Source organism: Lichenostomus cassidix, chromosome 9 (genome assembly GCF_008360975.1).
Source record: "Lichenostomus cassidix isolate B80296 chromosome 9, HeHo_3.0, whole genome shotgun sequence".
NCBI classification, from domain to species: Eukaryota; Metazoa; Chordata; class Aves; order Passeriformes; family Meliphagidae; genus Lichenostomus; species Lichenostomus cassidix.
This window is the reverse complement of record NC_139490.1, coordinates 15,335,786-15,360,946: the sequence shown is the minus strand read 5'-3', so window position 1 is coordinate 15,360,946 and position 25,161 is coordinate 15,335,786. Positions and strand designations below refer to the sequence as shown.

General features: G+C 43.1%; 2 protein-coding genes across 7 annotated transcripts; one reads left to right on the top strand and one right to left on the bottom strand.

Annotated features, from left to right (window-relative positions):
- Window positions 1-52: 52 nt before the first annotated feature.
- Window positions 53-22,750, bottom strand: LOC146433349 (thiamine transporter 2-like). Of its 6 annotated transcripts, none has more exons than XM_085069590.1 (9): window positions 22,615-22,750; window positions 14,290-14,349; window positions 12,475-12,586; window positions 9,529-12,273; window positions 6,816-6,981; window positions 5,663-6,479; window positions 4,006-4,198; window positions 2,302-2,443; window positions 53-1,110 (listed from the first exon to the last, which is right to left on the bottom strand). In XM_085069590.1, exons 5-9 carry the CDS (start codon window positions 6,963-6,965, stop codon window positions 817-819), a joined length of 1,596 nt encoding a protein of 531 aa, XP_084925716.1. In that variant the 5' UTR covers window positions 6,966-6,981; window positions 9,529-12,273; window positions 12,475-12,586; window positions 14,290-14,349; window positions 22,615-22,750; the 3' UTR covers window positions 53-816. The 6 variants fall into 6 exon arrangements, with proteins under 6 accessions (XP_084925716.1, XP_084925717.1, XP_084925718.1 ...); XM_085069593.1 differs by lacking the exon at window positions 53-1,110 and adding an exon at window positions 1,130-2,092; XM_085069591.1 differs by lacking the exon at window positions 14,290-14,349 and having other exon boundaries at window positions 22,615-22,727.
- CCL20 (C-C motif chemokine ligand 20) lies at window positions 17,901-24,321 on the top strand. Its single transcript, XM_085069598.1, has 4 exons — window positions 17,901-22,722; window positions 22,954-23,068; window positions 23,451-23,528; window positions 23,802-24,321. Exons 1-4 carry the CDS (start codon window positions 22,476-22,478, stop codon window positions 23,827-23,829), a joined length of 468 nt encoding a protein of 155 aa, XP_084925724.1. The 5' UTR covers window positions 17,901-22,475; the 3' UTR covers window positions 23,830-24,321.
- The last annotated feature ends 840 nt before the right edge of the window (window positions 24,322-25,161 follow it).

The following is a 25,161-nucleotide window of genomic DNA, read 5'->3' as shown; positions in this document are numbered from 1 at the left end:
CACTTGGCACTCAAAAGCACACATGATGCTAGCTGTTTGTTTCAGTTATAAATCTCCTTGGATATTCCTGTTAATCTGGAATTTTCTGGTGGGGAATCAGCTATATTTCTCCACAATGTAATTCTCTGGTTACATTCTGTGCTACTTAAGCCCCTTGATATTTTTTCTTCTCCTACTGAAAGAAGACGACAGTCTGTCCTGAATTTAATTTTACTGGAAGCACAAGTAAAGGAGTGGTTCTCTTTCATTTTGTTTGGACTCTGAAGTTATTCCCTTCTCGGCAGAGGTTGCTGTGAAGTCAGTATAGTGTTTGCAGCTCTCAAATGTGGGCCAAGCAACAACTGTGGCGTAGCAGTGTTGCAGTGAAGCTCCTGGGACGGATTGCGCAAGCCCTGCTTTTCACAGCCTGTGTGCAGAGCTGTGGGATGAGACAGGAGGAGCCTGTCCCCCATCTGCCTGTGCTGGGTATGAAACAATATAATGGTGCAAGCACCACCTTTTCTTTCCTGATTCAGAACAAGAACTGTGCAAAGGGGGGTCAGACCCTTCAGCCACTGCATCAGCAAATGTGATGGGAGCAGCTTTCCCAGCACCGCATTCGGGAGCTACAGTGGGTGAACTCTGCTTTCTCCCATCGTGCACGGCAGGATGCAAAGGCTCTGATTCTGTGTATAAATTATTGCCCTTAAGCTATTTAGAGGGACGTAAATAAGAATCTAAAGCAACTTATCTTTTATGCTTGGCACAATGCCATTCTGGTGAGCTCTCTGCTGGCATATGTTGTGCTGAAGTGCTGGAATGATTCAGCGTAGCTTTTCAGGGCTGAGTTGAATTTTCTTCTTGCACTGCTGTTCCTGCATGCTGCTCTTCTTCCCTGCTGGGAGCCATTCTCCCAGGAGGGCCTGGCCAAGGAGCCTGCCTGCCTGCCTCCCACAGCCGTGCCGTGCAGCTTGTGACAATCTGCTCTCTTGACTCGTGCTCAGCCTGGTTCAGCTGCTCTGTGCAAGATCTCGCTATTTTCCTTTGACATTTGCATGAGACCAGCACACAAATGCTTCTGATCATGAAAATCCCATGTATGACTGCGAAGTAGCTGCCATAAATTAGAAACTGGGAGAGGAGGAGAAAAAGGCAGAACAATTAATGAAAAACATGTTAGAGAAATGCTGCTTCTTCTGGAGATTACAGTCACTCTGATTTTCTTTACTTGTGTTCTGGCAGTTTCTCTATGCTTAGGTTTTTGCTTTGTGATTAAGCAAAATCTCAGCTTTTCAAGTAAACAGAAAATATTTGTGTAATGAAGAACTGTCCCTTTCCTCCATGCCTTATGAATCTTAATAAATGTCAGTCAGGGAGAGGGATAAGAACGGGATTTTTTTTTTTCTATTAATGCAAAATGTAGAAGTAGCTTCATTACCCACATGGTCATGAATAATCTACATGAAGAGTCTGAGATCATCCTTGTTTTGATTTTGCACAGTTCATTGCTGTCACAACAATGCTTTCAGTAAATACACTGGGATTTTATATTAGTATTTCCAGCAACAGTGGAAAGGCTCTTTATGAAGTCCTACATATTTCTGTCTTTAATTTTAATTTTAATCTTTACTCTTTACTCTTTCAAAGTCACTTTTGCCTTCTCTGTGCAGAGTGTGAATAACTTTAGTCTTCTTCAGATCCATTAGAGTAGAAAGCTGCCCCAGCTGAGAGCCCATCTGAGAAAATGCAGAAGTCAGTAGGTTTCAGTTGACTTCAACATGAGTGACATTGGGTTGACTGAAGTTAGGGAAACTGTTGTGAGATAGGATATCCCATCCCAGATTAAGTGTCCAAGCTATGTGCAGAAGACTCTGTTGTACATGTTGAGATACAGACCAGGTTTCCTCCTGAGCTGGAATTAGAAGTTACTTGATCTGAAATAACTCAAATAATCCAGACTGTGTCTCATAATCTTGAATTCCCATTCTGCATCTGACAAAGCCAGCCTGAGCTTTTGGGTGTCCTATTAACTACCAAAACTGGTCAGATAGCAGGGCTTGGTTATGTTCTGGTGTATCTCCCATTGAAAGGTCAAAGATCAGCATCTGTAATTCTAAATGCATTAAAAGGCAAAAGGAAAGAATGATGACAAATGATGATGATGAATGATAATGAAGAATGACAAGGGAAGAACAAGATGTCTGGATTTCTATAGAGGAAAGAGGAATTAAGCTCTCCTTTGGCACAGGAATTTCTTTCCTGGTAAACTTTTGAACATGACTTGGCTGAGCAGTAAATAGGAAGTAAGATAACAGCACCTACCTGAGTCACTATGTCCAGTCCCAGGCCCCTTGAATCTACAACAACAATTGTGACAATGGTCTGAATCAGCAGGGCAATGAAGTTGTTGAAGCCAAACATCAGGGCATAGCGTTCCATGCTCAGATTGACGGCGATCTGGAACCTGGTGGGACACTGGCAGGTCAGTCACTTCCCACTGGAAAGCTATTGCTTTCCATCAGTAGATGAAGAGAAAATGATTCATGGAGATGGTGCATCAAGGACAGAGGAAATGGTGCTTCTTTTGTTTGTTTACTTCCTTGCTTTCTCTAAAGAAAAAGTCTGGGGTACATAGTGTATTTAAATGTTCTTTTGAACTGGCATGGGCTGCTTTTGCAACCCCAGCTATCAGGTGATCAGGTAGAATGTTAGTTTTCTGCACCCTTCCCCTTTGTTTCTTCTCTGCCTTCACAGACTGTGCCAGACAGCCAGTAAAGTGTCCATGGCTGGGAGCTTTCAGAGACCTGGCCAGGCAAAGCCATGACCTGCTGTGGCACTAGCAGCTGTTCTGCCCTGGCTGGGAGGTTGGACTGGAAGGTCACTGTGGGTATCTCCTAACCAAACATTCTGTAGTGATGAGTCACATTTTACTTTGTGACTCAACGGTGGAGGTAACTTGCTGCTTGTTTCTGTCAAGAGCCTGTAGATTTTACTTGCAATATCTTTTTTGATAATAATCAGGACATCTTTCCCTACAATATATACCTCCAAAGGTTCTATACCAAAAAAAAGAGAAAAGGGTGCTACTATTTCAGGACTCATTTTCAATGTTTTTAGCACAGTTTTCTCTGCAAGGTTTTAATTTTTTTCCCCATAGAATATACAGAAATAATCCAGTTGTGACTCCCTATAATGTAGTAACAATCTACCAAAATGAAAATAAAGAACTCACTTGGCTTCCTTCAAGACGAGCGTAACCTTGCCATGCATTATAATTTTAACAGTTTTTTAAAATGGTATCTAATTAATTTTGGAGTTTGACATAAAATGCACCCAGTATTTTTGTTAATGAAATAGTGTGATATGCCTAAAGACATTCTAAGCAATAAAATGACTGGAGCAATATTTATTTTACAGGATAAAATAATTGTTATTAGTATTATTTATATATTTCTATTTCTGACAACAGAATAGCTTGGTCTCTTATGAGATCTTGTCTCAGTTTATATGTCCAATGATCCCTTTTATTCCTTCTTTACATCCTAATATCATGAATTATTATATGTATGAAATTAGGTTGGGGAACACTATGCCTTTTCCTGCATTCATGTAGTTCATGGTATGCTAATAGGTTTATCAGTAGGGGATCTAAACATATGGTGATCCCATAGGATGGCTGTCAAGGGATGCTTGTCCCTATTGTTCACTTTGCATCTTTCATGCCAGAAAGGAGGAAAATGGCTTCTCTATTTTGCTGTTACTATTGCCTTTAGAAATAAAGTTACCTTGTACCTTGTTTAATTTCTGCTTAGGTAAATGTTTGATGTGCTTTTGACAGTTTTTTTTTCCTGGTTGTTTGGAAGAATGAAAACAACATAACCAGACATTTAAGTGCCCTTGTCCTTATCTAAACAGTTATGTCTAGCGTTAGGTCAGCTACCTCTGAGGAAAAGGATGCCCAAAGCAAACTCAAAGTAAGGTCAGTATTCTGTGCAGGATGGCAGCACTGTGATGTTTTGTACTTACGTTGCTATTGTCAGGAGGAGCATATAGCATGCCTTGAAAATGAGATAGCCAGCATAACATGCCCAGATGTTGGCAGAAAAGTGCATGAGAAACAGACAACCGGCATCTATTGCAGAGAAGATCCCTAAAGCCAGTTCTCCAAAATGGTCCCAGTTAATCTTCATATATTGTACTAGGAAGGATGTTACTGAGCCTAGAAAAACAGGAAAAAAAAAAAGTGTAAATATTGTGTCTGTTCTATAGCCTGTATAGCCAGGTCTTGCCACTCTCACATGCCAAAAGGCAATGCTGAGGAATGAAGCAAAGTAGTCTGGAGTTTGAAAGCATTCCTACTGACTTCTGCAGCCATGCAGATGACTGGTCATTTTAAGACAACTGCATAAATCAAGTCTCTGCCATTCCGCTCTTAGTGTTTTATTCCACTTCACAGGATAAGCTGTAAAGTAGAAGGATTCATTATTTAGGTGTCTGTAGCCAGCACATATCTCTGGAGAGAGAATTAAGAACATGGTTTGGAGTTCAAGAAGGAAATTCTTCCAGCGTCTCCTAGCTCACTGCACAGCTAGGCCTGTAAACCTTCTGTTGTAACAGTTTAGCTCTGTACCTCATAGAGGGGATAACCTGTCAAAAGAGTGAGTTTTGAGGCATCAAGGAAGTATATTGAAGGAAATAAGAAAGAATAGATTTGCTTTTGGTGGGCCTCCTAGGAGATACATCTGTTGAGAAGTTAAGCTGCCTGACTGCCCATCTTAGGAGTCCCCTACAATTTAAAAACTTCTAGACTTATACTCTGAGAAATAGGCAAGTCCACAAGAGAGAGAAATTCATTAAGGAGTAGATACCACAGGAGTACTTCTAGTTCATGATTCACTTGGTCTATTTAGTTGCCTACTGCAAGGGTAGTATCTGTTTCTCCTTAAGGACTGTAAGGGTTACCTAAAAGACTGGGAGTGATGTAGATGTGTTTATTTTTCCTGGTAGAATACACCCCCATGTCTTGTGCAAATTCTTTACAGCAGCACAATGTGAGCCAAGGCAGGGTAGTATCCTCTGATGTTACCTTTTTGATAACCTCACTTTGCATGTGTGGTGTAAGCATCTGCTCCTGGTGCAAAAGTGGAATGGCCAATATGAGTAGCATAAGGCTTCAACAGGGTATTTTTTTTCCCTGCAAATCTTTGTATCTTGCAATGATTAAGATTTCTCTTTTTGTCTGGTTGCACAAGGGTATTTCACTAGAAAAAGATCTTAAGAGGATTATGTTCTTTTCATGTAAAATTTTTATGACAAACTTCTGTCATCTGTGTAAGCTGATAGCACTGTTATGGGAACAGTGCAATGCTTGTTTTGGGGGATGAAGATACCCAATAGCCTCATCCAAAGAAACATGGGTGCCTCTGAGAGGATTTACCAGCTGGATTCAATGTCTTTATGACTTGCACACTTTCTGCATATAGGTAAGATACAGTAATTTATCTGGTCCTATAAAAACCAACATAACTCACATTTGAACTGTTGTACATCAAAGAATCAGGTCTGGAATGCACAGGATGTACACTGGCTCCCTGGAGCCCTGCAATGGAATGGCACTTTGAAAGTTTACTGAAATGAAACTTCAGAGACTGTCATTGTGATCGATGTTCAGGCATTGACTTACTCAGAAAAGTTGCTATAGCTTCAACAGCTCCATTGTACACTGCGGAGCTGTGAGAGGGGGCTCGGAAGTCCCACAGCACCTGGACATAGTTGATGACCTGGTTGAAGCCAGCTGTGGCCAGAGCCCACCACAGGGACCAGTAGAGCAGTTTGCGGGAACTGTAGCAATCGCGCAGGTCCTTGCTCAGCTGCAGCAGCACACGGAGCGTGGGGCTGTGGGGCCTGGTGTTCCCAGCCTGCTGCTGGGGGCTTGAGCCCCTGGCAGCAGCATCACAGCTCTCTTGCTCTTGGCAGCTCGAGGGCCTGTGGGAAGTGCCTGGAGCCACAGCTTTGTCAGGCTCTGCGGGAGGCTGGGAGGCATCTTTCCTGTGGAAGAACATGCTCTTGTGGGGCATGGGCAGGAGCAGTGAGCACAGGAACGCCAGGGACACTGAAGCCAAGCTAATGGCGTTGAGGTAGAAGTAGGAGACGTTTGCTAAGGACACCAGCAGCTGTCCCAGCACGGCGGCCACGGTGGCCGCCACCAGGGTGACACTCCTGCAGTAGCTGGTGACCTTCTGGTAGTGTTGGCTGCTGACCACGCTGTAGATGTAGGCGTAATAGGCCACCTCGGTGGCTGTCACCATCCCGTAGAAGAATTCCACCACCTGCATGGCCACCACTCCGCGTGCAAAGAGCAGCAGGAGCCAGGTGACGATGAGGCTGATGCCCTGCAGGAGGAGGACAGGCTTGTAGCGCACATAGTCTGTGAACAGGAACACTGGGAAGAGGAGAGCCAGGTAGGAGTATGTCCAAACTGGGAAAATCTGGTTTGTCACCTGGAATAGAAGGGTAAGTGTCAGTGTTTTTATTGTTGGGGAATGGAAGTTCATGTATTTTAAATGGTGGTGTAGAGGGAAGATTTTTCTCTGAAGGAATTCATAAAATATACAACCACATTGAATCAGCATGGGATTGTTGGGCAGGCAAATGGATCTTGGATCCATTAAATAGATCTTTTATTTATGCTGTCTGCTGCATATGGTAACCTGCCAGAGCTGGTTAAAGTTGTGGGGTTTTTTTACTTTTAATCTTTGTTTAAAAAACTTTAAACAATGTTTTCCCTTTCTATTTTCACTACTTGAATTAAAAGAAATCATAGAGTAAAATCATACCTCATCTGTGGTCAGGTTTTTATCTGGTCCTGTTAGATAGGGTGTTAGGAAAGGTTCTGATGGCTTCATCATATAGAAGAATCCATAGAGGCAGAGGATCAGGGTGGAAAAAGCCCAGGTGTTGGTTTTCTCTTGCTTCCAGCAGCCCATGGCCTCTGCAGCAAAGCTGAGGAGAAAGTTTGCTGGAGTGATGGTACTGTCCATGCAAGTGAAAAGAAATCTTGTAATTCATTTTAATTTTTTGGTTTCTAATGCCAAGGAGTGCCCTTTAGAGGCTGACAGTTTGAAAACATATTTATTTAAAATATTCAAGTGCACAGCTTTTCCTTACATTTATCTGCTGCTCTCTTCATAGAAAATGCATAAAAAATGAATTGGACGATCCTTAACTGGGAGACAAATGGCCCTGTCATTCCATCTGCACTGACCAAGGGAAACACAGGAAAAGCCTTTCTAGATAGAAGTGGCTGAAGACAGCTGGGCACTGAGATTTCCCTTGACACCATGATTGATCACAGCCAAGCACCTTGTTGAATGACAAGAGACTAGTTCACAATTGCTGTTTTTTCTCCTTTGCCTCCTAGATGTGCATGGCTTTCCTGTTATGGAGAGCTGGTCACTCTGGAGTCTGGCAGATGGGAGCTGCTAATAAATACAGAAAGGATGTCAAGCCAGACTGTTATCTGGAATTATCTGCATCAAAAGTCCATTTTGGATACAGACATTGTATTTTCCATGTATAAAAGTGGTCACAGAAGGTTAACAGTCCATACTAAAATGAAATTAAGCACATATTTTTGTTCTTGTCACTAGGTGAGATGATAGAATAAATTAAATCTTTCAATTCGGCTGGACAGAGTCCAAGGAGAAGTCAAAATGGGTGTAATGGTGGCATGCAAAGGAAACAGTAAGTTAATATCCATATTCATGTTAGTATAGGCAATGTCAAGAATCTTAATATGTGCAGTTTATCTTTTGGAGCCCTTCGGAATTTGCTTATTAGCAGATGGGATTTCTATCACTTTGCTTTTGACTTTTATTTACTTCCCTCCTAAGAATTTTTTTTTAGGCAGAAGTTTAATCTTAAAAATGAAGTAATGTTTTTTCACAAACTTTTTTGTAAAAGCTGAAGAAATGTCTATTCAGCCAAAACTAGTCATGTCCTGATGAGTACATAATTTCAGATTGGATGGGCAGAAGATCCTTTTTTATAGGATGTGATATGTATAAGGCAGTAGGCATTATGCATCTTCTTTTCTAACTTCACGCTATGACAGCACATTTTACTGACAGCCTGATGCACTCAGAAACGGGTGCAGGTTAAAGGGAATTTGAATTCCTTCTTTTGCTGCATAACGGCCGAATGCATGGGCATTACAGCATTTCCAGCACAAACGAACCCAGCTCTGTGTCAGCTCTGCAGTGTGAACCACTAGATGGCAAGGTGACCCCAGCAAGGCAAATCGAGCTCGGGAGGGCTGTGAGACACCAAATGCTCCAGGAAGGAAGCATTGCTGCCCATCCTTCCTTGCCAGCTGTTGTAACATCAGTCTGCTGCAAATGTGGCTTTGGCAGGACCAGTTTGGGTCCTGCCAAGGATCATGCTCACCCCTGGCTCTCCTGTCACAGGGTAATCATTAAAGCCATACAGCACCCCAATGCCATGGGAATGCTTCATGTGATTCTGAGAAAGGCATTGAGAAGAGTGGGGTGGAGAGCATCTCTAGCACTGTAATGAGAAACATTTGTATAAGTTAGCTTTGGGGCTTCACCAGGGCATATTTTTCCCTTCCCAGCCTAGATTCTCTGCTTTGGTCTGTTTCAGGTCTTGCCCTGTTTGCTCTCCCCCCAGCAGGCTGGGTGACACAAAGGCAGCAGGTCTCATTGAACCTTTCAAAATGCCCCACACCTCAGGAGGTGCAGCCCCTGCAGAGCTTGCAGGGTGCTTGTGCTGCCCCTCAGATGCTGCCCACCGGTGGCACGGCTTTGCCATCCTGTGCAGGAGTTCATTGTTTCAGCTATACACAGAAGAACTTCAGGTATGCCCTGCTTACTGCACCCCTACAGTGCCAGCACATGCACTCTCTGGGGTTTTGGTTAGACCTGTACCTCTAAGCTGCAGTTTTACTCTCTGAGGTGCCAGTGTTAGGCTGGTAGGTCAGTCAGGTGAGAAGTTTCCCGCTTGATTTAAGGAGCTGTGCAGAAAAAAGCCTGTCACTGGTGCTGGGCTGGGAAGAGCAGTGGGCTGAGGGCTCTCTGCCCGTGGGGAGTGGGAGATGGTGTCCCCCCACCTGCTGTGGGGTTTGTGTTCCCCTCACACCCCAGCCCTTGGCCAGGGGTGAGAGCCCCCGCAAGCTGCTGTACAGCCCCTTCTTTCTGCATTCATAACCACAAACCTCTGACAACCAGAGCTCTATCTTGGTGCTTAAGGGAGAAGCATCCAATTTGTTCCCTGTTCAGTTATCCCCTGAGATCAATTTGTCTTTTTCTTCACTTTTGAAGTGATTTTAGGATGCCTCAGTGTTGTTCTGCAAAAAAACCAATCCTCTGTTTCTTGTTTCCTTCAGCAATTCTTGGTGCCAGAGCTGTCAACTCTTCTACTACACAGCCTGACCCAGCACCCCAGTTCCCCATTGGATTGCTCTCTTCTTTACTCCCACTTTCCCTTGTTATTGCAAGTTTATTGATTTCTAAATTTCAAATATAATCATACCTTCTGTGCTGGAGCGCTTCCTTTCACTTCCAAGGGAAAAGCCTCCTTTTAGTATTTCCAGTTGTACTTCTGGTTATCCTGTGTGTATTGCAGCTACTGGACTCTGGGTTTTGTGCTTTTCCTGTTCTTCTGGTATTACAGCTTGCTCTGACACCTCCTTTGGAATTGCCTCCAGCTGGCTTTCTTTCAGCATCCACATTCAGCACCCTTAAAGGAACAGCCAGATACTCCTGGCCACTCTTTCCCCTAAGCCAGCAGTAAACCAAGACCCAAACTACAGTTTGGTGCCTGACTGGCACAAAATCAATAGAGGTAGTTCTGTTCTCGAAGAATTTAGGATCTATTTGACAAGATATGTGGCTTGGGAGCTATCTGTGATTCAAACTGGCCTATCTTAAAGAGGGAGCAGTAGCTATACGTGGGTAGTGACAGAGGTGAGGGTGAGCAAATACCAGTGCTGTAAGATTGGAACTTATCCATACTGCTTACTTGGGGTTTCAAACTATTCTGACAAATTTAAAAAGTAAAGGGTAAAACACCCTTCTCTGCTTCCTCTTGACTTATTTGCTGGTAAATTTGTCAGACCTTTTGCTTAGGTGGGTCCTCACAGTGCTGCTGAAGATGGGGATGGCCATATAGTCATCTTCAGAAGATTCAGTTGGATTCCCAACAGCAGAGTGTACTCTGTAAAATGTACAGATTTTCACAAAAATATGCACACAAATCTAGATCCACTCCCACCCCAGTCCCACAACTTGTAGGTCTGGAATGAGGGATGTAATAATTATTTAGGAATATGACCAATACAGTAGGAAAATGTAATTTGTAAATGACAGTGAATTATCCGATCACAGTAAGGCAGCATCTAGGTTCATACACAGTAAAATGCAACAGTTACTCTATGGACATGTAGTATGAATAAGAAAAATGTATGGCATTCCTTGCTGGGTCAAATGAGTGTCTCAGCTCAGCCAGTCCTTTGCCTTCACCCTTGGCCACATTTGGCAATTTTTTTTGCCTCCTACCCCTCAACAGTCAAAGTTACAGGAATAGTGATGTTAGAGGGCCCATCCCTGCCTCTTGCCTTTATAATTTATTGGCCCTTGTCCATGAAATCATCTCCTCCTGCCTGGGACAGTGCTGTGTACTTACAGAGTCACAGATTATCTCAAGCTTGGAGTGAGCCATAAGGATCATCATGTCCTATTCCCTTCTCATCACAGGACTATCTCAGACTGCACCATGTGACTCAGTGCATCATCCAGACACTCCTTGAATGCTGGCAGCTTCGGTTATGTGTGTGAAAGTAACACATGAAAGGAATGCAATAACTCCTTTGGGCACTTTCCCAGCCCTTGGTCACTGCCTGACACATCCCAGCGCTATCTTGATTTTGCATATTCTATTGAAGCTGTAGCTACAGGAAGTGAGAGCCCCTCTGGGAGAACACTGTGTATACCTGCATTGGATTTTATTCTCATGAACTCTTGCTAAAACACAGAGGACTGTTGAGGGAAACAGTGTTACTTGGGGTTTGCATTGACTTAGTGAGGCAAGAATCCAACTCAAATTTCTTGACCCTGAGAAAAACTGCAAAATTCTGCTTTTCCTGTAATGCAAAAATGAGAAAGAAGATTCGAGCAACTTCCAGGCATTGGTGTTTGGTTTCTCCACTTTCAGATCCTCTTTTATCCTTTATTATCTGTTTTTCCCATAGTCTTCAGTCCGTCTTGTTTATAGTTAAAATTTCATGCTTTTTCACTGATTCACATCTGAATTCCAAATGGAAGACTGTAAAACTGTGATGAGCTTATGCAAGTTTTTGGTCAACTTGAGCCCTGTGCCTTAAGCTGCCTGCAGCAGAGCCTGACTGCTGGGTTTGAAGGGGACTATGCTCTTTTCATTGAGTTTAGTCAGAAGCAGAAGTGTTCTGCTTGGAGGGTGGGCTGGAGGATCTGTTTCTAGCCGACATCCCAATTCTGTTCAGTTGGGAAAGGGAAGATTCTGTAGGACTGGAGGAAAGGTGAGTTTTATGGTAGTAGTTTATCCTACAGAGTTAATCTAATAAGGTCTCTAAGGAACCAAGGAGATAGCAAAAAATCTGAGAGGGAAAGGAAAAGAACAAGACTACAATCCTCTGTCATCCTGATACTTTCTTCTGCCTCTGCTTCCCCTTGGTCTCAATCCTGATACTATCTCTGGTGTTTCACAGGATGGCACCAAGGCTGAGAGACTCATGTTGGCAGTGTGAGGGGTCTCTATCTGTCTAGTTGGGCACTGATTTTCAGCTCACAAATCACATCTGTTCTTGACTCCTGCCCAATTCAGACAAAGAGACTTCTTCAAATCAAACTGAAGGCTTATTCTTTTTGAAGAATGTGTACTATACTCTCTAAAGCAAGTGATAACAAAGAAAATGTTCTGTGGTTAATACTGAATGAAGATTTTTCTCCATTCGTGGCCACTTACAGCCTATGCACAGGAAGGTTGCAATGGCAATTACAAAAATTATAGTGCATATTTGTCAGATTTCTCAGACCCAGATGTATTCTCAGGACACGTTCAATTTCTGATTTATGGATGAGCTGATCTTTATCTTTTCTCGTGTACTGCATGCTCACTTTGGGAGTGAGCTGCTCTCTGCAGTGTGGCCCAGAATCCCACGGTGTGTGTGAGGGTTTCCATAACTTGCTTCTCAGCTGAATCTTGCCCCAGGTTCATATGCTCTGCTCAGGTGCTTTTCATCTGAGACACAAGAATGAACATGCAAATTTTAGTTTGGGATATTTAGCTCGAAGGTAGTGAGGGCATTACTTTAAGGGGTAGGTTAGGAAATGAATTCAACCAAACTAATGCTTCAGGTATTTGGTTTAAATGTAGACTTACACCTGCTTCCTTACTAAAAAGTAATGATGTAAGGCTGTTTTTCACTATGCTGTGCCTTACCTAAGGATAATGCCCTTCCTTTTTATCCAGTCACTCTTCTTACTCTTGTCACTGGAGTGGCTATTGCCACTTGCACCATGCAGGACAGTGGCTGCTGGCTGCAGTGCAGGATCTCGAACAAACAGCTGTGTCATTAATCATCACCCTGAGACATTTTGGGGGGATAAATTCTTTTTTCTTACAGACAGCATGGGGTATTTGCCCAAGCAAGGCCTGTAATTCTTGTTATAATGTGCTTCCAACATGGCATCGAGCACACAGAAGTCCTGTGATGAGTTCATGAAGACCTCTTGAACCTACATTGCACTGCAGAGCTATGCTTTGTGCCCCTTTTGTACACAGCAAAATCTGGGCCAGTGCTGGGTTGAAAGGAGTGATTTACCCTCTTAATACCCTGTTATTGGTCAGGGAAAATTAAGCTTCATTAGTTTTTTGCAACATAACTCACTGGCTGGTTTGTCTCTCCTTTTGGTTACGGTTTCATTGCTGAGCTCATTGTAGGTGAGAGGTCACTGATGTAGTTGCGAGAGGCTGGGAAAGGAACATCCAATTACAGTAGGTGTCCCATTGGAAGCATTGCCAAGACTTTACAGGCACCCTTATTTGCATCGCAGTGACCTGCATTGCAGCTCTCTGATTTGCTCTGTGCCCCTTGCAAAAGCCTCTCAGAGACCTTGGGAGGTTTCCAAATAAAGGTGTTTCCCATTGTCTGAGGACTGTGTTTGTTGGTTGAGCAACCTTTTACTTTCTCACTTTTACTGGCATAAAGCACATTTTGTGGTATCTTCCTCTTTTTTTTATAGGTCTGAGAATGCTGTACAACTAAATTTCTTCTCTTTTTTTTTGTTTGTTTGTGTGTGGGTTGTTTGTTTGTTTGTTGGTTTGTTTGGGTTTTTTTATGTTTCAAAACTACCGTTGAACAGCAACAACAAAATCAAGCAAGTAAGTAGAATAGATGGCAAAATTTGTTGGATTGCATACTTTTTAAATCTCCAGTTAAGTAATAAAAAGGAAATTATATATATAGGTCAAAGAAATCTCATTTAAATTTGATAGTACTTGTAGTGACTAATGATCACTTACTGTGCATTGCCAAAGAGAAATGAGAGGAAAATCCTTACAAGACTTCCAACTAACTTTCCATGTTGAAAGATCACTTTCCAGGGCGTGTTCCCCTGTAGACTTATTCCACAAACCACCCACTAGTAGCAGATATTGTCCTGTCGTCACGGACGGATGTTGTATTTCGGAGATGCAAATTAACATTTGCACAACCTCTCTGTGTGTGTGCGTAGGAAGTTTCAGCCCAGCACCTCCTCCCTACCTTTTTTTTTTACCCTCAAGGTGCATCTCATTACAGATACCACGAGAGATTTTGAATCATTGCCACAGCCCAGGCAGTGTAAAGTCCTGCTGGAAGAGCATTTGCCACGTTTTGACAAGTGCTCATAACAAGCTGGCTACTTCATTTAATGCTAAATCTCTAATGACACTTGGGACAGACTTAAAATAAGTCCATTATGCTGCTAGCATTTGCTTAAAAGTAAGAATTCTTACATTTAAAATGTCCTAAGTTCTTCTAAGGCCTTGATTTCATGCCAACTTAGAAAGATTTTGATCAAAGAGTCATCAGTCTTTGGGGTTTTTTTTGTTTTTGTTTGTTTGTTAGGGTTTTTTTGGGTTTTGTTTGTTTGTTTTCCTCAACATTTTGTTAGGTTTTATCCCTTTAATGAAGAATTTTTTTTTAATGTGGTCCAAGTTCTTCTCCATGTGCCTTCACCTTCCTGTGAGTCCTTTCAAAGGCAGAGCACTTACTGTGTATGTGTGATACCCTGAAGTTCTGGCCCTGGTTCCCATGTCCCTCGATGTGCTAGGCTGGGTACAAACAGGAATAGAAAAAGGACCAGTCTTTGATCTCTAGAAGGCTGAGCCTACTTACTTGAGATGTTCTTGTAAAACATAGGTCACTTTAGAATAGCAGATTTCTGTCAAGCCCAGATTGCTTGACTTAAAACATCTTTTCTGGCTTAAGACAGTTTTTCTGATTCTTGCCTTGCTGTTTATAGGAGCCCCTGATGGTTGTGAGCAGGCTTGAGTGGTTGGAAAAAGCACCCTCCTCAAATCCCCAGCCAAGGGCTCAACCAACAGGGCACTTCTGGGGCTAGCTGGAGTTGTCTGGGCTAGCTACAAGTAAGAAAGGCTTTGAAAATGGGGACAAGCAAGATAGTGCTTGAAGCAGCCAAGGGAACCCTGCAAAGAGAGGAACACTTACACTTGCAGATGTTTCCTTAACAGGAGCTAGGGAAAGGCTGCTCTTTCTAGGGCCTCCAAATGTCTCCTGCAGAAATCAAGAGGTGAGGACCAAGGTCCAGAAAAGGAGTGTAGGAAGGTAAGGAAGTCAGTGATCTTGGTTATGTTATGCAAAAGAACCTGTAAGAGTCAGGACAGAAGGGATGTGGTGGTGTGGTTTCCTTGGGAAAAGAGCAGGCCTCTTGGAAAGAGGGAAGTCCAAGCCAGCTGGTTTGGGCAACTGTGCTTTAAAGCTCCTGACAGGAAAGTCCCTATAACGTAACTGTGTAGTGCTGAAAAGCTGCAGTGATTGCAGCACTTGCCCTGAGAGAGCCTGTGTCCACAGCTGCTCTGCCAGCCTTCATGACACAGCCACTCCAGTGTTAACTAACAGCTATTTAAAACAATCTTGACTGGTTGCTGTTTGGCAATCCAAAATAAGCAGGTATGACTTGGTATTTCTAAGCTCGTCTTCCAGTAACACATGACAGACCACTGGCTGTGTTAATAATGTACTAGGTAGTCCAAGGAATCACATGTTCTACATGGCAGGTATAACTTGGTAAAACCTTCAGTAAATGGGTTCTCCTGGTCAACTTAAAACTTTACCACTTTGTGTTACTTAGTTCTTCTTTTTACTCTTTGTAAGGTTTTTAAATTCATTTTAGGTCTTCCTGGGGAAGCAAACATAGAACACAAGAAAAAAAGCAGCTTCACATTCTCTAAATTATTCTATTCTAATTTTAAACAAAACCATGAATTCAACTGAATTCATGAATAGTTTTAGCCCACCTAAAACTGCATTTTAATGAAAATTTTGAGCCCTGGATTTTTTCCTCACCTTCCTCTATTATTGTCTATTACTTTTCAAGATTTAGAAAATGTCATATACATCTCTTTCATAATTGCCAAGGAATAGCAAGGAATTTTCTCCTCTTTCTGAATTAAATATCTTTAAAGTGCAAGCCCTCATTTCTTAGTACTGGAAGGCATTTTTGTGTTCATGCTGTGGATTTTGGCTCCAGTCATTTTCCCTTTCCAAATTTTCTTTGGGATCTATGCATCTTGGGGAAACTCTCAGCCAAACTGCAGTAGAGGAGAAGCACTGACTTGTGTAGAAGTGGTGAGGGTCAGGCTCAGTATCAGTGTGGTTGTATGATCACTCTAGCACTGAAAAGTTGCTTATAGCTTTCCTTTGTGAAGATTTTGGGATGTTAAACACATCTGGGTCTAACGTGTTTAATGTCCTTGCACTACATTCATTAATTACATTAATTAATTAATCAATCAAATTGCTACTTTTTGTAGTCAGGTTTCTTTTTGTCCGCAACTGACACTTGGTTGTCTCAGCCCCTTGCAGGACATAGTGTATCTTCTCAAGTGATTCCTTCCTTTCTTCCCCACCTTTGCAGAAGTTTTCCAGAAGATCAGCACATATGGACTACTTAAGGATCAGAAATGTATTAGTCAAAATGTTTCTGCTGTTGTGTTTACTATGCCTAAAGACAAATACGAAATAAAGTCAGAAGACAAATAGGGCTATTACAAAGCAAATATAATGTAACTTAGAGCCCAGCTTGGCAGGCAGCTTTCAACTGTTTCCTGTTTTGACTACAGGGTGGCTTGACCCTGGCTGGATGCCAGGCACCCATCAGAGCTGCTCTATCACTGCACTCCTCAGCTGGGCAGAGGAGAGGCAAATAGGTAAAGGTTCAGAGATCAAAATAAAGGATTGCTCACCAATATGGGCTGTCTTTGCCAATTGCAAACACAGGCAAAACAAATTCAACTTGAGGAAATTATTTTAATTTATTAGCAATCAAATCAGGGTAGGATAATGACAAGTAAGATCAAATCTTAAAACATCCTCCCCCCCACCTCCCTTCTTCCTGGGCTTAACTTTACTCCTGATTCTCTCTACCTCCTTCCCCCAGCAGTTCAGGGGGATGAGAATGGGGGTTTGGGTCAGTCCATCACATGTAACCTCTGCTGCTCCTTCCTCCTCAGGGGTGGACACCTCACACTATCTCCCTGCTCCAGCATGGGCTCCTCTCTCCATGGGACCACAGGTCCTGCCAGGATCCTGCTGCAGTGTGAGCTTCCCAAGAGGTCACAGCCTCCTCTGGGCATTCACCTGCTCTGACATGGGCTCCGTCAAGGGCTGCAGGTGGATCTCTGCTCCCCCATTGTTATGAATGGAGACAGGAGCTTAGATAAATCTCTGCCTTTTGCCTAGGCTTTTGGCAGCAGGCAGTTGCTCTTATTGGGGTGGCCAACACCCCAAGACCCTCATTCACAAGTTCTTTAATAATGGCCAGTCAGGTCTAATATGACGTATATTGTCGTTTATTAGACACAGAAAATAACAGCCATAAGACTTAGGACAAAAACTACATACTACACAGGAAAAAAATAAAAGTAACTACTAGCAGAGAGCATTCAGCACATGAAAAGATAACTATTAATACAGCTAGCAAGAAATAATATAACTTAGGAACCAATTTATCTTACCAATGCCAATTTGGTGGTGAAGCATACCTAGGAATCCTTTCACTAAATCCCCAGGAAAGTAACCAGCAGAGTCTGTGTCCAGACTCCAGGAAGAAGCCTTGGCACATTTCCAGAGTGTGTGTAGGAGACTTCTGCCTCTGTACTATTTAGTGTGTCTTTTATAGTGTAAAAGTGTGTCTTTCAGTCACACACTTATTCTTTTCATCCCTTTCCACATCTGCTCTACATATGAAGATGTGGTTTCTTGGTTGGACTAATGGGCAAGAGATAACCCCTTGCTGGGCATTAGACCCAACCTCAGTTATCTTATGCACCAGCCATGTGGTAGAGGGAGAGGGGAGAACATCCTGCCACACCCATGGGCTGCAGGGACACAGCTGCCTCACCATGGGCTGCACCTTGGGCTGCAGGGCAGTCTCTGCTTTGGCACCTGGAGCAGCTCCTGCCCCTCCTTCTGCACTGACCTTGGGGTCTGCAGAGTGATTTCATATATCCATCCTCCATATATTCACTGCTCCCTCTGGCTGCAGTTGCACAGGGTTTTTTCCCCTCCTTCCTAAATACATTATCCCAGAGGTATTATACATTATACACCTAAATACATTATCCCAGTGCTGCCACTGCCGGTGATAGGCTCAGCCTTGTCCACTGAGTCCTTCCTTGGAGCCAGCTGGCATTGGCTCAGCCAGACATGGGAGAACATTCTAGCAGCTTCTCCCCGGTGCCCATCCACTACCAAAATCCTGCCACACAAATCCAGTAAAGACTACTTTTTCATTCATCTTTCCAATTATAGGCTTTGCCATCACCTTTGGAAGGTCCATTTCTGTGGAAAGATGGTAGATACAGCTACCCCACGGGACTGTAGACAGAGTAGAGTTAACTTTAGACCTGAGAACACTGGATACTCATTTCTATATGTAGGTAGCAGCAAGCAGTCAGCAGTGCAAGGATGGCTGTCAGGATGTTCATGGCAGGTACACCAGTCTCCTCAATACCTGCACTTTCAATGGATGGGAAGTTAATTTCTCCCAACAGGCATATGACTTGTTCATAACTGCATCAAAGCAATGTCATTCAATGGTACTGCTAGATCTGTAACTTACGAAGGGCAACCCACAATTAGTGAAAATTGGCTTCTTCCTTCGATAACAATTTTTGTCTGTCATGCAAGCACTGAATTGCATGAAATCACTGGATTGCATCACAGCCTCTCCAGAGATATTGAGCAAGTGACTTGTGGAACTTTTGTGCTTGGGACTTACTACGTATTTACTCATCAGAGATTACACAATAATTAAATCCCTGTATTTGGCCACGTTCCTTTTAACTACCGCCTTCTCGTGCCCTTTGCTTTGTCAAAGGAGTCTAAACCTTTGGAAATTACAGAAGGGAATTTCCCCTGATTGGTTCTATTTTTCCTGGTTGATCAGCTGTATTGCTCTAAGACTTTATTTTCATCAGTTCTGACAATGTACTAATATGCAATAAAACAACATCTATTTGTGATGATACAAAACATGGAAACTATTGTTAACTGCCAGTTGATTAACAACTGTCACTACTTTTCTCATCTTATTGTAGGGTACAGGTAAAGATCCTGACAGTGCCTAACATTCAAGTTGATAAGAGATGGTTTGGGCTTTTTTATTTTAACCTTTCATGTTTAATATTAGACCTAAACCCGTAAAGTGACGATAGTAAAATGGTTAATGATTATAAATTCCTCCTGTGTCATTCTCTTCAAAAGTCCATGAACTGTTTTAACCCTTGCATGGAAACCAGGTGGACTGCTGTGCTTCTCTGTGATGGGGAGAGTGATGTGGTAAGCCCGTCGCCTCCCAAGAATGCCTATTTTCCCACTGGTATGGAGGTGTTTATCAGGGTTGGACAATTAAGTCCTTTGAGCACTTCAGATTTTCAGCAGGTATTTCTGTGAGTAGCAGTTCTTTGGGAAACAAGAGAGGAAGGATATTACCAGGATGCAGCAGCTTGGTGACCAGAAAAAGTTGCCTCTGGCTGTAGCTTTGCAGATGGTGTCTGAGAGCAGTTTGACTCCCCAGCTCTCCTCTTTAACATCCCCAAACTGCTCAAAACTGTCAGTTTCCCAGTCTCATCACTTGGAAAAAGGCTCAGTTTTCCCTGATGCATTTCCTTTCCTTTCCCAGGTCTGACTGGATGGCTCTGCAGCACTGGCACCTGAGCTATCTTTGCCGCATCTTCTGTTACACACACAGGAGGGATTTGAGCCTGTTTGTCCCCTGGAACAAAGGGAGGGGAAGCTTAGGAGAGGATGAGCACTTTGTCAGTCTGTGTTTTGCTGCTCTGCCTTACTGTGAATGCAATTGTTGTGAGGGGATCTGAGGAGGGACAACAGGAAGGAGGGAAGATGAGAAGCTGACAGCAAAGTCAAGTCAGGAAGACAAATAAGTTAGGAAACTAAAATAAGAAGCAAACAGCTAAACGTGAAAAACCCAGAAAAAATGATGTGGGCTTGATTGTGGCTTGGGAAGGAACCCAAGTTTAAGAGGGGAAGAGCCATGTCCAGCTCAAGTTCAAGTATCTCCAAGGGTATTGAAACTAGGCTTTCACATCCTGTCCTGGGCAGCCTGCCCCAGTGCCTTGCCCCCTTGCTATGGAGAGGGGTTTTTCCTATGTCCGATGGGAATTTCCCTTTTCACAGCTTGTGGCTGATACCTCTCATGCTTTGGCTGTACCCTCTGAGCAGACTCTGGGCACAGCCCTCCCCATGCAGGCCCCAGGGCAGGGAAATGATGGTGTCCCTTGACCTGGCAGCCCAATCCATGGGCAGCCTTTGAACTGCAGCAGTATTAAGACACTAAACACATTTATATGGCACCTGGAACTGACCCAGGGACAGGTTCAGAGGTGCTGCTGGCCACTCTGGGGCCTGGCAGCCCCATCTTTTGTCTGTGTGGCAGTCCCTGGCCAGCCCACCTGGTCCCACTTGGTCACACAGGTGCCAAAGGAAAACAGGTTGAAAGTCTGATTGGGTCAGGGTGGACAACAGTCACTGTCCTCTCATTCCCAAGGAATTATGAATAACACTTCCCTGGAACAGATAAGAACCTCCCTGTTTTTATATATATTTTTGTCTTCCATTTGCATTATGGATTTGTAAAGGTAAAGACTGATAACATACAGTTATGTACCATATCAGAACCAGCAGAGCTTTCTTCAGCTGTTTGCACTGAACTTTTTGGATTGTTTTAACTACTTTGAGCAAATAAACTGAAGGTACTTTGTACACACCAAGTACAAACAAAATGACTGCACTCCTGAAGCTGGGGCCCTCCTTGGGGCTGTTGTTCTAAATCTAAATCTTAACCTAATATCCTAAATCAAACAAGACATGAGATAAAAGGAGTACCATGAGCATGAGTCCAGCTGTGATGAGACACATCGCCAGCCATGGCCATGGTCAGTTGTGGGAGCCACTGGTGTGATGGAAACTGCCTGAGGGCAGGAGTATGGGGTGAGCACTGCCTGGATGGTGTCATTGCTCTGGTATCCAAACTGCTGGTGCAGAGATAGAAGTGTCAAAGCTCAGATGAGAAGATTCTATTCAAGAAGCACTGAATGGAGAAGAAATAGAGGTGTAGAGGCACAAAGAAGACTTGGGATGCAAGGCCAGCTCCATCTGAATGACAGTATGGCCTAGGAAATGGCATAAGAAATGCCAATGTTTGGTATAGATTTGGGATCCATGAAATCTATATGTAAATGAAAAAACTACCATTCTAGTTAGCTAGTTTGAGGCATTGCCTACTGCTGACAGATAGCTTTTAAGCAGTGCAGAGATAGCTGCATATTGAGAGCATTGGTATTTTTGTAATCTTGTGGCATTTCACTATGATCCTTAAAAGTTACAAAAAGCAGCATACATCAGGGCATGTGTTCTTTGTTGTCTCCTTCCCATCCTTTAGCCAGTTGCTGTGGCTCTGCAGAGAAGCATCTCCAGCATACGTGATGCCATGAATACTGCAAAGTTGCTCATGTACACCACAGCCATATAAAATTCCCTAAATTCTTGCTATTATACGGAGAAATTAATTTCTCTGAATAACAGTATGTTCTATAGTTTGAGCTGTTCACATTTCTACAAAGAAATAATAGGAACTCACCCTTTGGGAGAGGTACTGACACTCCAGTTTATATCTGGAATTATAAACTATGACCATATCTCTGAGCTCTGCCTTAAGAGAAGCCACTTAAAGCTCAGGTTACTCTGTAAGCACCTGGAGCAGGCAGCAGCTCCTGTGAACACTGGCTGGCCATGACATGGCCCACAGCTATCACATTAGTTTCACAGAGATCCCTAAACAGCATGGGAAAGTATCATCCTTCAGTAGCAGCTCAAACAATGGATTTGGAGTGGTGACAGAGCCTCTCCCTGGTGGTTTCTCTAGAGCCGTGTGAGGCAATTTTAGAACTGTGTATTTTTGTTGAATGTTCAGGAATCACAATGCTCTGGCACAGTTTGGGAAAGCAACAAACTACAGCTCTTGCATATGAAGCAGCATTAATGCATTCTGGACAGCACAGATACAGAGGAGAATATAGGACCAAGTTACTTTTCAGTTACTTTTCAAGTTTCAGGTTACTTTTAAGCTCACCCTGTTTCAGATGAAATAGCTCAGACGTGTAACAAACTGGCAGGAAGTCATGGCAGGGAATATACAGTTAAGGAAACTAAAGAAACCAGTTTCCATGAATACTCCATATTGCTCATGTGTCCTTGCCAATACTACAGTCTAGAGCTCAGGAAGCAGTAAGCTGGAAAGTCTGATGTTACTGTGATGGCTAATCAGTAAATATTAATGTAGTGCTTTGGTGTCAGTGCAGCTTGTGAGTCTGCCATATTGAAATGAATCTGGCTGGCTCAGCCCACCTCCCTCTGCCCCCCCGGCTGGGTTTATTAAACTAGAGCACAGCAGCCGCACAGTTTCTGTAGGTAATATTTAAAGTTACCTACATTCGACTTTCCTCATTTCACAACCCACACTCCCACCCCTAAAACTACATGTGCTTCACCCACAGAACCATTACCTCACAACCTTTTATTTCCTTTTCTTTTAGACCAAATATTTAAAGCTACTTAAAAAAAAAAAATATTCCCCAGCACACTCTTATCTCTGGTTATAGTACCAGGAAGGAGTGCTGGGGCCAAGTCGGGCACGATGGAATTTGCTGTGGGGAAACCCGCTGATGACAGTGGAACCCGCCCGTGTGAATTCCCGTGGCTCCTGCCACCCCTTTATAAGCAGGTGGAGGTGCGGCAGGGCTGGCAGGACAAGCAGGCAGCAGCCAGGCACTCACCAGAGCACAGCTGTGAGCGTGGAGAGGGAATGACTGCCAGCAGCAAGAGCATGGTCCTGGTTTCCCTGCTGGGGCTCCTGGTGCTGCTCCTGAGCGGCAGCTCCGAAGGTGAGTGAACTCGGGCGTTCTGCCCCAGGAAGGGCTCCCGCTGCTGTCACAGCTGGCAGCGGGATCAGGCTGAGCTGGAAGGGAATGCTTTCAGCAAAGTGTGCTCCTGTCTGTCATCCAGAGGGAGCTGGATAGTTGGGGTTGAACAGTGGGTTCCCTAGACAGCATGGCAGAGTGGGCCAAATGGGGTTTATTTACTTTTATTTACTGTGTTGTTTTCCTTCACTCCAGCACAAAGCAACCAGGATTGCTGCCTGTCTTACACCAAAGTGCGTCTGCCTCGGTGGGCCCTGAAGGGTTACACTGAACAGCTCTCCAGTGAGGTCTGTGACATCCCTGCAATCATGTGAGTTACTCTCTGAATTTCCTCTGGTTTTTCTGACATTTATTAACCTTAGGATGTCTGTTTGGGCAGAAATAATGATTTGAATGTTATCAGCATGATTTTTCTTGCCTTTTCTGAAAGTTAAATTAACTGAGTAAATTGTATATCACACCTGCAAACAAAATGCACAACCTCTAGCTGATAGGGACTGCTAATTCACAGGACAGTCATACAATGTAAATAGTAAATCTGACTCTTTAGGAATCGGCTCTACAAATAAAGACATGCTTTGTCTGGCCAACACAGAGTGCTCCCTTGCCAAAACCTGTGAGCAGAGATATAACTGACAGGACTTCCTCTAATTCACATTATTGATTTATTTATCATTATTTCTCTTTTCCAGTTTCCACACCTCCAGTGGACTGAAGGCCTGTGTAAATCCTAAGGAAGCCTGGGTGAAGAGACATCTTCTTTTCCTGAGGTAGGAATCTAAATTTCTAAATAACACCAGCCTGATGAAAACAGGTCATGTATGAAAGCCTGTTTTTTACATCTCCTGAATGGCACTTTTGACAGCATTGGCAAACACATCTCTCTTTCCAACTCCTGTCAGACTTAGCTACTCCTTTCTGGAGTATTCTCAGGGACAGTCATGTCACATGTCCTGAGCTATTCTCTCAGGGAAGAAGAGAAAACTATAACTGACCTGTAGCTTAGGTCCTTATTTATGTGAGCTCTCTCCTCCTTTTAACAGCCAGAAGCTCAAGAAGATGTCAGTCTAACATGGTTTCCAGCAAGGAACTAAACACAGACATGGCTGAAGAACCATGAGGCTCAAGCTCCTGGGTGAGATCGTTTGTACACTGCTGTGTGCTCACTCACCTCCAACTCTGGCTTCTTTGGAACCATTGAACTTCTTGAATTGATTCATATTGCATCACTGTTTTGCTTGAATTAAGCATTTTGTTAAAGTTTCTATTTTTACTAATATGTGTATGTTACTGATATGACATGAGTACTGTTTAGTAAGGACTACATTAAGCTGTTGTACAGGGTGTGAGTTTTACTAAATGTATTTCATGTTATTTTTGCTTTCTTCAGCATGTGTAAAGCGGGTTATTTATTCTGTTTATTTTGTTATTGCCTTGTGCCAAAATGTTTCCTTTTAGCTGTAGTTAGCATTATAATATTTCTTGAACTATTGTTAAACAAAGTCTATTTGTAGAAAAAAAAAGGAATTTGGAGTTTAAAAAAAATAAATGTTAAAATTGTCACTCTCTGTGCGACATCTATTTCTTTTTAATTCAAAACGGGACTTGCCCTTGAAATGAATTCTTTTGTTAAGAGCCTCCAGCTGAAACAATTACACAGGTGTGTTGACACCTGTTAAAGCCACTTTCCACTTTGCTCACTTTGCTTGCCCCAGGGGTAGCTATGACCTCCATAGCATATAATTCCTTCCTTACCCCTAGACAGCTGCTATATAGCAAGCTTTCATTTAGCATTTTGTTTACCTGCTCTTAGCTCAGCTTCATCTTAATCAGACTTGAGAGAACTCCTTTTACCAGTTTCTCTCTTTATTAAGAAGGAGCCTTACACATTGTTACCAGGCAAGCTTTTAGCTTATTCACCAAGGAGGATTCATTATGGTAACACAATCTGCTCTCTACTTCAAGGGCTTTCTCCAGAGGAGAAACTTGAAGTGCTTTCCTCCCCTTTCTGTGTTTACCTATGGTATCCTATGGCTTCCAGCATAATGAGATTTTCCTGATGCAGGGGCTCTCGATGGAGGTCAGTGATGTCTGATAAAAGTAATGAGACCTCAGGGAAGAGATGGGTGCAGGTTGAATGGGGAAGACTGCTCAGCTTTTTATCTACTATGACATGGCCCACGAGGACTTCAGGGATGTGACTGTGTAGGATGTGCAGCTGTAGTCCTTTCACTGTCAGCACCAGGGGCTTACAGGTAAACTTACACCTTGGCTTTTAGTACCTTTTAGTCATAGAGATACAAACATTAATTTTAATTTAATTTAAACTTAAATGCAAAGTATTTTTGGTGCCTTTTAGAGAGGAGCTGAGAGGTATTGGGGTTTTTAAATGGTGGTCGTGAG

Bases quoted from the DNA above. Each gene is read 5' to 3' on its own strand.
- LOC146433349 (XM_085069590.1), bottom strand. From the start codon at position 6,965: ATGGGCTGCTGGAAGCAAGAGAAAACCAACACCTGGGCTTTTTCCACC. The intron at 6,480-6,815 runs GTATGATTTTAC...CTTCTATTCCAG, and splicing joins AAAACCTGACCACAGATGAG to GTGACAAACCAGATTTTCCC. The intron at 4,199-5,662 runs GTAAGTCAATGC...CTGTTTTTCTAG, and splicing joins AGCTATAGCAACTTTTCTGA to GCTCAGTAACATCCTTCCTA.
- CCL20 (XM_085069598.1), top strand. From the start codon at position 22,476: ATGGAATTTGCTGTGGGGAAACCCGCTGATGACAGTGGAACCCGCCCG. The intron at 23,069-23,450 runs GTGAGTTACTCT...TCTCTTTTCCAG, and splicing joins TGTGACATCCCTGCAATCAT to TTTCCACACCTCCAGTGGAC. The intron at 23,529-23,801 runs GTAGGAATCTAA...TCCTTTTAACAG, and splicing joins AGACATCTTCTTTTCCTGAG to CCAGAAGCTCAAGAAGATGT.